The following is a 14175-nucleotide window of genomic DNA, read 5'->3' on the forward strand; positions in this document are numbered from 1 at the left end:
ATAATTTATTCTCACTTGCTTTAATGGCAGCCTCCTATTCTCTGATGAAGGCAAAACATTTCACATATCCTGTTTCTCTTTAAAGGAGACTTACCACTCTTTGAAATTCAGTTCCTTTGGCTACTTTCTCTGAAGGATATAAGAAAATTGATAAATTTTTGTTGTTAGGAGTAACATTCTCTTGCAGTTTTCTACATCTCAGGTGGAAGTGAAAATCCCAAAGTGTATCTACTCGATTAGTTATTACTGAAATAGACACTGATTTGAAAACTCTTATTGTGCACCTTACACATATTTAATTAGTTTTTAAAGAAGCATCACTGATTTGCAAACTCTTATTGTTCGCCTTACACATATTTAATTAGTTTTTAAAGAAGCATAGGCATAAGTGAGGAACTCCAGGAATTTTGAAAAACAGTTCGTGAAATATTTCATCACAAGGGCTGGAAACAATGGACCAAGGATATTTACATTCCAGCACAGGTGAGGCAGGAGAGGGTGAAATAATATGACTCATGAGAGATGAAACATTATATAAAATGTAAATATGCAGTGGTGACCCACCCTACTAGAGGACCAGGAGAATATAAAGGAAAGCTGTAACCACTCAGGGTAGAGAGAGGGCTTTCGGAGCTCTCAAAAATGGGTAAGGGGTAGCAGAAACCTGAAAAGGATACAGAGGATGGTAGAAGAACAGCAAGCAGTATCTTAAGGATTCATGGGTTTTCTATTTCTTCATTGTTTTTCCTCCTCTACATTCATTCTCTTTTTCTGGTAAACAGAATTTGGATTTCTTTTGTGAGATGCACCCCTTCTGCATTTGAAAGTACTGTTAGGGCCAGGCGCGGTGGCTCACGCCTGTAATCACTCGGCCTCACTTTGGGAGGCCGAGGCGGGCGGATCACGAAGTCAGGAGATGGAGACCATCCTGGCTAACACGGTGAAACCCCGTCTCTACTAAAAATACAAAAAATTAGCTGGGCGTGGTGGCGGGCGCCTGTAGTCCCAGCTACTCGGGAGGCTGAGGCAGGAGAATGGCGTGAACCCGGGAGGCGGAGCCTGCAGTGAGCCGAAATCGCGCGCCACTGCACTCCAGCCTGGGTGACCGAGTGAGACTCCATCTCAAACAAAAACAAAAACAAAAAAATAAAGTACTGTTAGGACTGCCAAGTAAAGTGCCTAGTGGTCCCCTAACCAACTTTCCCAGGACTCCCTGAGTCACAAAAGATAGTAAATCAGTTGGAACTGATTCTTCACTGAGCTGTCTGTTCCCGTTACACAGAACAGACTTAGTTCCTATCCTTCCAAAGCCTAGTTTACTTTTTCTTCTCTGTGAATTATCCAATATTCTCATTTTGCTTAAGTGAGCCAAAGTTGAATTTCTGTTGCTTGTAACCAAAGAAACCCAACTGATAGAGGGGGAGTGGTCCAAGAGAGGGCACCGTGGAGACTAAAGAAGGCTTGTGAAGGTATTCTGAAACCCAGATACTTTATTTAAAATTATGACAAACATTAATGACTGTCAAAATTGCTGACAAAGGTACAATGACTAAGCAATTTCATGTTTCTATGTGCTGGTACTTAATTAGCATTTTCTAATAACTAGGCTAATGATGTTTTCTTACTACAAACTATATTTAGAGTTCACTCTCATTGTTCCCGTATGGGAAATAAAAGCAAATGAAAATGAGTTTAATCAGGCATCACCTGCTACAGGAAAAAAAATTGAGGAGAGGGTGCTGAGAGTAGCAACGGGTCTATGTTATAAGGAAATACATGCATTTATTGAGTTTTAGCTGTTTGATTCCTTAAATTTCAGTTATAAAACTCAGTTGTATCAGGCAAACCATACATGAAGAAAATTTAAAGAACAAGATATCAAGTAGATATTAAAAGGAAAAATACAGTAGAGCACCAAATAGAATATTCTCAACAAATGTCTCAAAAAATGCACAGAGCAAAAATGAGACAAACAACTGCTACAAACAGATCAGTCTAACAGCTAAGTGATTTGGAATGAAAATTAACTCTTTGGTTAATGTTTCCCTCCCTCACAGATGAGGCTGTGTGGCTCAGGGAGACCAACTGATTTGTCTGAAGCTTGCAAGGGTAGATTTCAGAGATGCTTCAGATGAGGGAGCCTCTCCACAAGGAGATGGCAGAATGCTGAATTCCTGTTCAATCTGAAATTTAGCCATATAACTTGTAGAAATAAGAGGAGGTTTTAAGACTCCCTTAAAATATAAATATCACTCTGAGTCCTCTTCTACGGTTATCCCTTCACTTTCTGAAAATATTAGAAAAGATCAAGTTGTATCCAGGTAATAATCAGGATAAGACCATCTAATACATATCTTTAATAGCCAAAATTTTTTCAAACATGATACTTGAGCAGAACCAGGAAATTCTGGAAACCTAGTCTGCCAAATTTTTATATTTAGCTATTTGGGGTATGCTACTGGGTGAAAAATAGTATCAAAATTATTTTGTCCTGCTCTCTTTTACTTTGTTTAATGTAGTTACTAGAAAATTTTAAATAAAACATGTGACTTATATTATAATTCTATTGGATGGCACTAGTCTACAAACTTGAAATGATTTAGTATTATTCTTTAAGGAAATAAATTAAGTCTATCATGCCAAAAAAATTTTGGAAACCACAGCCCTATCAAATTAGTTCACTTTTGAGCATCATAACTCTTTATCACGCCTAAATGATTTTTCTGCTTCTTTAAACCAATTACTTCTATTCCAATGCTTTATTCTCAGAGTTTCAATTGGTTCTTTTCTGACTGCTGATTTATCTTCATGTTCTTCCTTATCATTCTCCTGCACATCTGTTTCTTTCATATACTTGGGAACTTTCCTAGTGCCATGTTGAGATGTTGCGGCATCTATCATACTTAGAAAATCATAAGCTGGAAGAGGAGGTTTCCATTCCTGAGCAGGTAAAATTGCTGGAAGGAAGAAACAATCAAAGGTTAAAGATTAACAGCTATAAATCGTCACATCGACATACTAGAAAATGTTTTATTTTGAAAAATATATTGTAAAAGTGAAAGTTTTATTAGTTTTACTTATCTAAGCAAAGCTAGGAATTTTTTTACTGTCACTGTCAACAAGAAACTTGATACATTTGTCATTACTAGCCATTTTCATTTTTAGATTACATTTACAAGCTGTTATTTTCTTTAAAAAAGATAAGTATGAATACGGGAAAAAAGATCCGTAATCTTAACGCCAATTAACCTTTGTTGAGGTTTTGAAAAACAGCAATATGTGTAACAAGATCACACACACATATGTAAAACATTAAATGAAAAAGTTGCCTGCTTCCCTCTCTACTGCCAAAGAAATGTAACTATTTCTTATAAATCATTCAAGAAAAAAATTTTGGAACATATGTAATTATTTATTATATAGTTATTTATACAAGTGTTTCCTTATATTTTAAAGCATTTTCTGTTCTTGAAGCTTTTAACATCTTTTCTACACACTTTATGAAAACGAGTTCGTTTTATAAAACTAATTATAGACAAGAAATAATTAAAAATTGCTGTGGAATCAACTGTACTATACATAAGTGACTAAATAATTTCTCTTAGATGAGCTTCATAGCAATGAATCTTAACATTATTTTAAAATATTGGTTATTAAAAGAAGAAAACTGATTAAGGCTGATAAGATATACATGAGATAAATTAGCTAACTTTCTTCCATTTACTAGACAGTTTACAAAACAGTTTCAGAATTTAGTTGGCCCATTTAGGATACTATTTTAAAAAATAAACCATATAAGGAAATGTACAAAGTAAACCTTTTAAAAATAAATCCCAATGAATCTATGCACTGTTACATGCTAAAAAATAATAATAAATGCTCATAAGATACAAATTTGAGCATCTCTCATAAATTGAGTATCTTTAAGAGCTTAGAAAAACCATATAAATTGCAATTTCCTAGAGTAAAGCTCAAACAAAAATCTGTATATGTACACATGCAGTACAGCTGTACTTTGCTTATAAATATATAATTTCTTCACTCATACTCAACTATATGAAATCCTGGTAATTGGTACATCAGCAGGGAAATAAATTTAGGCTACTCATGAAACTGATGTTTCAAATTGGTGTTGCCAGGTTAGCAGGTTCAAAAGTGACAAACAGATGACATATTTTCTTGAATATAATGAACAGGTAAGAAGAGTAACTGTAGTTTGCAATATGCAGATAAATGTATATTAAAGTATCTGTGAGAGTCCAGTTTAGGCTGGGCGTGGTGGCTCACATGTGTAATCCCACCACTTTGGGAAGCCAAGATGGGAGGACAGCTTGGCCCCAGGAGTTCAAGACCAGCCTAGGCAACATAGTGGGAGCCTTTCTCTACAAAAAATCAAAAAATAAAAATAAATTAGCTGGGCACGGTGGCACATGCCTGTAGTTCCAGCTACTCAGGAGGTTGAGGCGGAAGGTTCACCTGAGCCCAGATGGTTGAGGCTGCAATGAGCCGTGATTACACCATTGCACTCAAACCTGGATGAGAGAGTGTGACACTGTCTCAACAACAACAGAGTCCAGTTTAATGTGTAGCATGTAGCAAATATTATATTTAACAATAGTTATTTTTTTAAGGTCAGCACTGCAGCCTAGTGGTCTGAGACTATGACAAAATGCCTGAAACATCCCAATTCTGCTAATTACTTGCTGAGGGAACTCTACAAAGATCTTAATGTTTTCAACTGCAAATAAAACTGTAATAATGTATGGGTAATAAATAGATTATTCATCAAATCAGTAATGACAATAAATAATACTAATTAACAGTTACTAAGCCTTTACTATACACATGCATTATTCATTTTATCTTTACAATTTTATGGACGAGAAGACCAAAGCATACAAAGATCAGGGAACTGGGCCAAAGTTAAGTGTAAATCTCAAGTAAGAATTGCCAGTGGCCACAGTTTCACAGAAATTAAGATATGGAATAAGTAAGATGAGGCAGACACCAGTGGCACCATGTTACTGATTTAGGCTATTTCCAGAATGTCACCACAACTCATCCGACCCCAACCCCATCTCAGAACACCACTGTTGGCAAGGATCTATCTACCAGAGATGCTGAGAGCAGGCCCTGCTAGCATAGAAGGCAGAATCCAACACACAGAGACTGTTCAGTTTTCTTCTTCCTGCTGCAGAGGCTACAGGATTAATTTAAGAATAGGAGCAGTGATGCACAGAAATGATGGAAACCCGCAAAGAATGAGCTGGCAAAGATGTTAACAAAATTGCAATAGAAGACACACCAGTCTCTCAGAAAACTCAGAAGTATAACATTGATTCTTTCCTCTGGGTAATGGTTTGAGCTGAGGAATCAAAGCCCTCAGGGATGTTCCCCGCAGGAAAGGATCTTTACATAGGTGATGATAATGCATTAGAGTTTATACTTTACAAAGTGCCTCTGCATACATTTTTTAATAACTATGTGATGTATTCAGAGTGGAAACTATTAAACTCATTTTATAGTTGTAGAGGAGGAAACCAAGAATGACTTGCCTAGAGCCACAGAGTAATCAAGGAAGCTAGGTCAGGAGCTCAGGTTTCTATGTTTTGAACATGTCTGCTTTTTTTTTTTTTTTTTAAGTAATTCTGTTTGAGAAACATTCTAGCCCTAGCTACACATAATCTTGACTTACAGTCCATGGGAACTCTGTGTCACTGCAGCTACAAAATGACAGTACTCATTTGATTCTATAAAATAGCAATGCAGACAGTTAAGTGAACACAGACTTTCTGAGGAGTTTAAGAGCTACAGCTGAAAAGATCCCTATACCATGTGGTGAGAATGAAGTAGTCAAAGATGAGTGATAACTACAGAAAGGTCTCCTTCCAGATCCACTTAAACAAAATATTGAATTTAATTAATTAATTCTGTCCCATTTCCTAGGAAAATATTAAAACCAATAAATTGCCTCAGAAAAGTAAGACAAAAATACCATCCAAAGGAACCCAGAATAGCCAAAATTGTCTTGAAAACAAAGAATAGGGCCAGGTGCAGTGGCTCATGCTTGTAATCCCAACAGTTTGGGGGGCTGAGGAGGCAGGGTTGCTTGAGGCCAGCAGTTCAAGACCAGCCTGGACAACACAGTGAGACCCTGTCTCTACAAAAACAAAAACAAAAACAAAGACAAAAACAAAACAATGAAGCCAGGCTTGGTGGTGCATGCATGTAGTCCTAGCTACTTGGAAGGCTGAGGTAGGAGAATCCTTTGAGCCCAGGAGTTCAGGGCACCCCTGCACTCCAGCCTTGGTGACAGAATGAGACCCTGTCTCAAACAAAATGAAATAAAAGAAAATGAAAAACGAAGTTAGAGTAATCAAATTTCCCAATTTTAAAATCTACTACAAAGCTACAATAATCAAGACAGTGCAGTACTAGCATAAAGACAGGCAAAAAACCATATACATGTATGCTCATAGCAGCATTATTCATAATCGCCATAAGTAAAGGCAACCCAACTGTCCATCAACTAAGGAATAAACAAAATGTGACATATCCATGCAGTGGAATATTATTCATCCATAAAAAGGAATGAACTACTGGTTCATGCTATAACGTGGTTGATCCTTGAAAACCTTATGATAAGTGAAAGAAGTCAGACATAAGAAGCCACATACTATATGATACCATTTATATGAAATGTCTAGATTAGGCAAATCCATAGAACCACAAAATAGATGAGTGGGTGCCAAAGGGTGGATAGAGGAGAAAATTGAGAGTGACTGCTAATTGGTATGGGGTTTCTTTTTGGGGTGATGAAAATGTTCTGGAATTCAACAATGGTAGTAGTTGCATGGTCTTGAGAATGCATGAAAAAGTACTGAATTGTACACTCTAAAAGGGTGAATTTTATGTTATATGAATTATATTTCAATGAAAAATACCATCCATATTTTATTTAAGCATAATATGTTTGTTAAAACTGCTTAACTTGACAGAAATGAAGCAGACCACTTAGGAAGGATGGGTTTGGTGTGATGATTGACCCTAAAATAAATTAAAGTATCTGATGAAATACATACAAATATACATAATGGTAGATTCATACTATACCTGATGGTTGACATAATACTGAATGAGAGTTCGTATACCAGAGTGTATGTTTATATACATACATACACACATACATATATATTTACATACATACACACACATACAAATCTTATTTCAGGACTCTGTCATGGAACAGTATCAAAATATTATTTTAGGAGAGATCATCTAGTATCTAATAAAATCCTTATATAGTACCTAGGAGACTTTTTGTTACATCAAATTTCACGCTATTTGTTCAATATACGATAATAATCTAGGTTGCTACATGTTTACTTATTTAAACTATAGCTACAGGCCTATTGTTGCCACAACTATGTATAAATGGTTAAGACTCAAATATAAATTAATATATACATCCATACTACAAATACAAATTTTTCTATGTTTTCAGAAAAGTAGATATTATGGCATGTTATAAGCCAGGATAATAGATTCTGGGCCAAGATTTATTTTCTTGTGGTTCAAAATTCTGGCTCTGTCCAAATCAGAAAGGAAGTTAAATTGTTTCTGTTTGCAGATAGCACGATCCTATATATAGAAAACGCCCAAAGACTCCACAAAAACACCTGTTAGAACTAATCAACAAATTTAGCAAAGTTGCAGGATACAAAATAAACAAATTGGACTTTATCTCACTCTTAACTCAACAGATATTAAAGACTTAAATGTAAGAACTTAAATTACTAAAAGAAATTATTAGGCAAAAACATTATAGAAACTCTCCAGGACATTGGACTGGGCAAAGATTTCTAAATACCCCAAAGCACAACCAAAGCAAAAATGGACAAATGGGATCACTTTAAGTTAAAAAAAAGCTTCTTCACAGCAAAGGAAACAATAAACAATCAACAATGTAAAGAGATAACCCACAGAATGGAATAAAATATTAGCAAACTACCTGTCTGACAAGGGATTAATAGCCAGAGAATATAAGGAGCTCAAACTGCTATGGGAAAAAAAAAAACAACGAATAATCTGATTTAAAAATTGGCAAAAGATCTGAATAGACACTTCAGAAAAGAAGACATTCAAATGGAAAATAGGTGTATGAAAAAAGCTATTTCTCTGATCATCAGAGAAAAGCAAATCAAACCTACAATGAGATATCACCTCACCCCAGTTAAAATGGCTTTTATCTCAAACAAAGGCAATAACAAATGCTGACAAGGATGCAGAGGAAAAGGAAGCCTTGTACACTTTGTGGGGCTCAAGACTTCAGTGGAGAAAGTAGCTGCAGATGGGGTATAAATAGCAAGAGAACTAGAATTAGAAGTGGTGCCTGAAGGTGAAACTAAATTGCTGCAATCTTATGATGAATCTTGAATGGATGCTTCTCATGAATAAGCAAGGAAAGCGGTTTCTTGAGTTGGAAACTACTGGTGAAAATGCTATGAACATTGTTGAAATGACAGCAATGGATTTAGAATATTCCATAAACTTAGTTGATAAAGCAGCAGCAGGGTTTCAAAGGATTGATTCCAATTTTGAAAGTTCTACTGTGAATAAAATGCTATCAAACAGCATCATATACTACAGAGAAATCTTTTGTGAAAAGAAAGGTCAATCAATGCTGCAAACTTCATTGTTGTCTTATTGCAAGAAATTGCCACAGCCCAAACTTCAGCACTTCAGCAACTACCACCTGTCAGTTAGCAGCCATCAACACAGAGACAGGACCCTCCTTCATCAGCCAAAAGGTTACAATTCCTTGAAAGCTCAGATAATTGTTGACATTTTTTAGCAATATTTTAAAATTAAGGTAAAAACGTTTTTAGACATAATGCTATTACACATTTAATAGACTACAGTATAGTGTAAATGTAACTTTTATATATACTTAGAAACCAAAAAATTTGTATGATTTGCTTTATTTCAATATTTGCTTTATTGTGGTGGTCTCATACTGAACCCACAATATCTCTGAGGTATGCCTGTACTTAGAACCAGAATTTTATATAACAATAATGCACTATTTGTAAAATATACTCATTTTCTATAAAACCACATATTTGCTTACAGTTATAAAAAGAAAACAAGCTGGCATGCACATGGAAAAAGCTACACAAGAAATATCTTCTGAAATCTACAATTTTAAATTTTATAAAAATAGATGAAATACTTATGCTTTGGTAGGCCAAAGCTCCCACTGTAACAATTTTTTTAATGGCATAAATTACCAAAATCATATGTTTGAATACACTGGTGATCTATACAAGTAACATGGACTCAATGAATTAAAATTCAAGAAACAAGCCTTCATAGGGGAGCCGATCACTGACTGAAGCCTTGCACCTTTGGCCTCCCAGTCAGAGACTGTCCACATGGATGATGCTACCAGCATTTTAATAACTCATCCTACCATTCTTTAGCTATATTTAGAGTTTAACATTTATGGAACAAAATGCAGAACTACATGTATTAAACAAAACAGAAAACGTACTGATATGATTTTCTAGTCCTGCTTCTAATTTCTCCAGCCACAATACAAGGTTTTCTTCAATTATTGCTTGGTCTGAAGGAAATGCAAATACTTGGCCACCTGAATGCAGATTCACCAAAACAAGAAGAGGAAGGGGAGGCAGAGGATCAAAATATGCCCGCAAGATTCCTCTCCCCACTGGAGTATTCTTTCTGCAAAAGGGAACAATTGAACATATTAATGTTTCTTTCTACAACAAAATAATGAAAATAGTAATTTGTAGAACATTAAACTTTTAAGTAGTATCATGCCAGTAAGTTCACTTTATGAAAAGATGTCCTAAAAACCAAGAAGTCTATGACATGTTATTAGTAATCGGATTCTTTAAAAGTTTCTTTTTAACATGGGGCACTTTGTTTCACTTAGGAGAAAAGCGGCAGCCAATGACAATTTTAATGAAAAGCAGCCATAGCCCAAAGGCTTGTCAATTTAGGCTTGACACAACCAATAGTTTCCTTCCAACATTTGGCCAAGTATCTGATCACACATCAGCTCAAAAATTAAATGATTACATAACTAGAAGATAACAAGATACTTATTTTTATCAATAATTCTTTTCCATAAAATTGTACCTTTTCTCAGGAAAAAAGAAGGCATTAATTTCAAATTAAAGAAGTACAAATAACTTTGTTCATACAAGGAGACTCTAAGTTAAAGACACTTAGTTTTCCTAATGTAACACATTCTACATTTTATAAAATACTATTTCACTCTTAGATACCTATAATGATAACTGCCTGGGAAAACGTTACCTCAAGCAGTAGAATGCACTGTTAAACTCTTCACAGCAAAAATGTACACTGCCCCATTTCTGTTATTTTTCAAATGAGTTTAAAGAACAAAATATGTCTTTCATCTGATGAATCTGAACAAGGGGCAGTATATTATTTGTGAATTTTGTTCACAGACATTACATGTAACACAATCCATACATCTAGAAAACATACTAGGAAATATTGCTGATGAATGCACTGAAATCTATCTGAACTTTAAAAATATGGAAGTACAGAAAAAGGAACTGAAGGAAAAGGCCAAAAATCACAATGTTTACTATTCTGTATTTGCCAAATTTTCTCAACGGGCATCAATTCCTTTTAAAAACAGAACAATTATTGCTTTTAAAAATTTACTGTAGAATAAAATTAAACCTAAAATAAGGTCATCTTGGACATTGTTTAGGGGAGTTTTGTTACTAAAATATCATGATGACATATTTGGTTCCATAAAATTAACTCCAAAGAGTTAGAGTTTCATTTCCTAATGAAAAATGTAATAATTATTACTTTCTTTACCTCTTACATATTAAAAAATAAAAACATACTTACAGATTTAACCAGCAAGGAGTAAATGAATCCAAGTATTTCTGCTTTACCAGTGTCAATATTGCTTTTTTATATTGAGGATTTACACTGCCATCACTGAACAAAATCAGTAATGGTTTCTGAAGTCTGAAATAACTGGGAAGATTTTCCACAGTGATTTCCGGCTGTCAAAGAAAAGGAACAACAACAATAAAATAATGCATTGGGGATGATAATGCATACAACAGAAAACATTCAAATTACTCAGTCAATTTTAGTTTGTAAAATGTAATTTAAACACATTGTCACTTAGAGATTTTACTATGTTAATAACTATGAATCTCAATCTTCTTATTCAATCCCACCTCATCTGAACAAGTTATTTTCAAAATGAAACTACACAGAATTTGAGAATAAATTAATTTAAAGGAGTCCCCTGTTTTACAAGATGTAACACTTCCAATAATTTATTATGCTAAAGTCTGGACCAGACTAACCAATATACACATGACAATTGTTATATTTTTTCCTCTAACATAAAACTTTTGAAGAAAACTGTAAGCTGAAAAAATATTTTCTTTAACATCTATCATTACTTAATAAATATAGATAAAATTTTACTTTTTCCAATATTATGGTTAAAATCATAATTAAAATAACCAAAAATATGCTAAAACAAATCCAAACACCAATCTTGTATCTTTTGAGTTTAAAATAACTGAAAGAATTTAATATGAAATTAGAAATCTAATCCTTTTATCATTTTTATTACTAATTAAAAGATAGGAGGCTGGGAGTGATGGCTCACGCCTGTAATCCCAGCACTTTGGGAGGCCGAGGCAGGCAGATCGCCTGAGGTCAGGAGTTCGAGACCAGCCTCACCAACATGGCAAAACCCTGTCTCTACTAAAAGTACAAAAATTAGCTGGGTGTGGTGGTGCCCGCCTGTAATCCCAGGTACTCTGGAGGGTGAGGCAGGACAATCGCTTGAACCCAGGAGATGAAGGTTGCAGTGAGCCGAGATTGTTCCACAGCACTTCAGCCTGGGCAACAGAGTGAGACTCTCAAAAAAAAAAAAAAAAAAAAAAAACCAAGAGAGGGAGGTAATCATTCTCCTCCAATTCGCCCATACTATGCACATTAAAATAAAATTTTGTATGCCTTTCTCCTATTAATCTGCCTGTTTTCAGTTATTTTCATGGAACCTTCAGAGGACAAAGAGGAAGCTTTCTCTTGGCCACTGCACTCTTTTTTATCTTAGAACTACTTCCTTTCTCCACTCACCTCCAACTCAAGGAAGGGCCTAAAATTCTATTATATTAATATTAGCAGTAATGACTGTCTATCCTGTCTCTCTTTCTATTCTCTCTTTCACACCTTTCTGTAATGGGGTAGACTTAAACAGTCACTTGATTACAAGTCAGAATCCCAGGTTCTGGATTCATGGAATTGTCACAGTAATAAAACTTTGAGCAAAGCACTCTGTACCCCAGTTTTTAAATCTGTGAAATGAGGGAATTGAAAGAAAAAAAAAAGAGAATAACCATTTTAAAATGTATTTGTAGAAGACAATTTAAGCTGTCAGTAACAAGAATTGGAAAGTGCAACAACAATGCTAACATATTTAGGATTAAAAATAGCAATGACATAGAATAATAAAACTTCTACCATTTTCCATTTTTAGTTCCACATTCATTATTTCATCCTCTGGATACACCTGTGAGCTAGATATATCATCCCGTATCAGATAGATAACCCCCAGCTGATATATGGGGAAGCCAACACAGAGACTAACTTGCTTAAGTCACCACAGCTAAGCAGGGTGAAGGAGTGATGCTAGAATCCAGGCATTTCTGCTCCCCAGTTTCCCCTCTCTTTAGATCGCACTACAAATTCAGATGAACTTGTTTTTATGGTGTCAACCACCTCTAAATACAGTCCTAGTTCATCCTGAAGTGCGAAATTCTGGCATATAACTTTCCCTATTCAGTTCTCAAAGCAGCTTGCATTTGCCCATTCTCATTTTTCTTCTTATTCTTTCTCTTTCACACTCAAAATCTCCTTCTTACACCTTCCTCTTTCATGGCTTAAATCTTAGATCACTTTTTCTCCAAATTCCCCTATGCTGTCTTCTTGTGTTAGCTTTCATCCTTTAATCTTCTAGTTGAGTTAGATCCCTCTCCTAAATATTGACAGATCTTTTATTGAACAAGCAGAAACATTAGGTGAGACAGAGTTACCACTGCTCAGTTCAAACACTTATTGAGGACAAAGTTCAAGATGTTATGCTGGGTGCTGAATCTATAAAGAAGTAAGATCCTTTCCTTGCCTTCAAGAGTTCATACTTTAGAAGAGGAGACAGGTAAGTATACAGACTGCTATAATAAATAAAAAATTTAATGTATGACAATAAGAAAACTTATTGGTTTGAAATCAAACAAGCTAAAAACACAAGGTAGGTGTGATGGTTAATACTGAGTGTCAACTTGATTGGATTGAGGGATATAAAGTATTGATCCTGGGTATGTCTATGAGGGTGTTGTCAAAGATTAACATTTGAGTCAGTGGGCTGGAAAAGGCAGACCCACCTTAATCTGGGTGGGCACCATCTAATCAGCGGCCTGCACAACTAGAAAAAACATAAAGCAGACAGAAAAAAGTGAAAAGACTAGACTGGCCTAGTCTCCCAGCCTACATCTTCTCCTGTGCTGGATGCTTCCTGCCCTCGAACATCGGATCTAAGTTCTTCCGTTTTGGGACTTGGACTGGCTCTCCTTGCTCCTCAGCTTGCAGATGGCCTGTTGTGGGACCTTGTGATTTTTATTAGTTAAAACTTAATAAACTCCCTTTTATATATATCTATCCTATTAGTTCTGTCCCTCTAGAGAAACCTGACTAATACAGTAGGGGAGCTCATGGATGATTTTAGGAATTGATATTTGAGCTGGACCCTGGATAAAGAATAAGATCTTGACAGACTGAGGTGTATGCTTGTGCAGGGATTCCAGACATAGGCAACATCACGAAGATAGGCAGAGAGCTATTAAAGCATACATAATATTTGAGAATAGTGATAATGAAGGATGCCAGAGTTAGGCATGCAAGAGGCAAATATGGCTGTGAGACCAGATGAGTAATGCCTTGATAAGTATTCTAGCTCCTGGGAATACTGAGAAGATTTCTGTATCAGATTGGTGACACAGTTAGGCCTGTTTTTCAAAACATGACTAACTAGAACATAAATTTGTGAAAAGAAGGACCAGTGGAAGGATCCTACTCTTT

At 35.4% G+C, this 14175-nt stretch overlaps 1 protein-coding gene across 1 annotated transcript in view; it reads right to left on the minus strand.

The window, feature by feature from the left end:
* Nucleotides 1–2426: 2426 nt before the first annotated feature.
* Nucleotides 2427–14175, minus strand: part of TXNDC16 (thioredoxin domain containing 16) — a 122387-nt gene continuing 110638 nt past the window's right edge. Inside the window, exons 19-21 of the mRNA XM_003267695.3 lie at nucleotides 10918–11078; nucleotides 9554–9744; nucleotides 2427–2957 (exon numbers count right to left, since the gene is read on the minus strand). Of these exons, the coding sequence (XP_003267743.2) occupies nucleotides 2692–2957; nucleotides 9554–9744; nucleotides 10918–11078 (618 nt within the window). The 3' untranslated portion in view covers nucleotides 2427–2691. The remainder of the gene's footprint in view (nucleotides 2958–9553; nucleotides 9745–10917; nucleotides 11079–14175) is intronic.

Source organism: Nomascus leucogenys, chromosome 1a (genome assembly GCF_006542625.1).
Source record: "Nomascus leucogenys isolate Asia chromosome 1a, Asia_NLE_v1, whole genome shotgun sequence".
NCBI classification, from domain to species: domain Eukaryota; kingdom Metazoa; phylum Chordata; class Mammalia; order Primates; family Hylobatidae; genus Nomascus; species Nomascus leucogenys.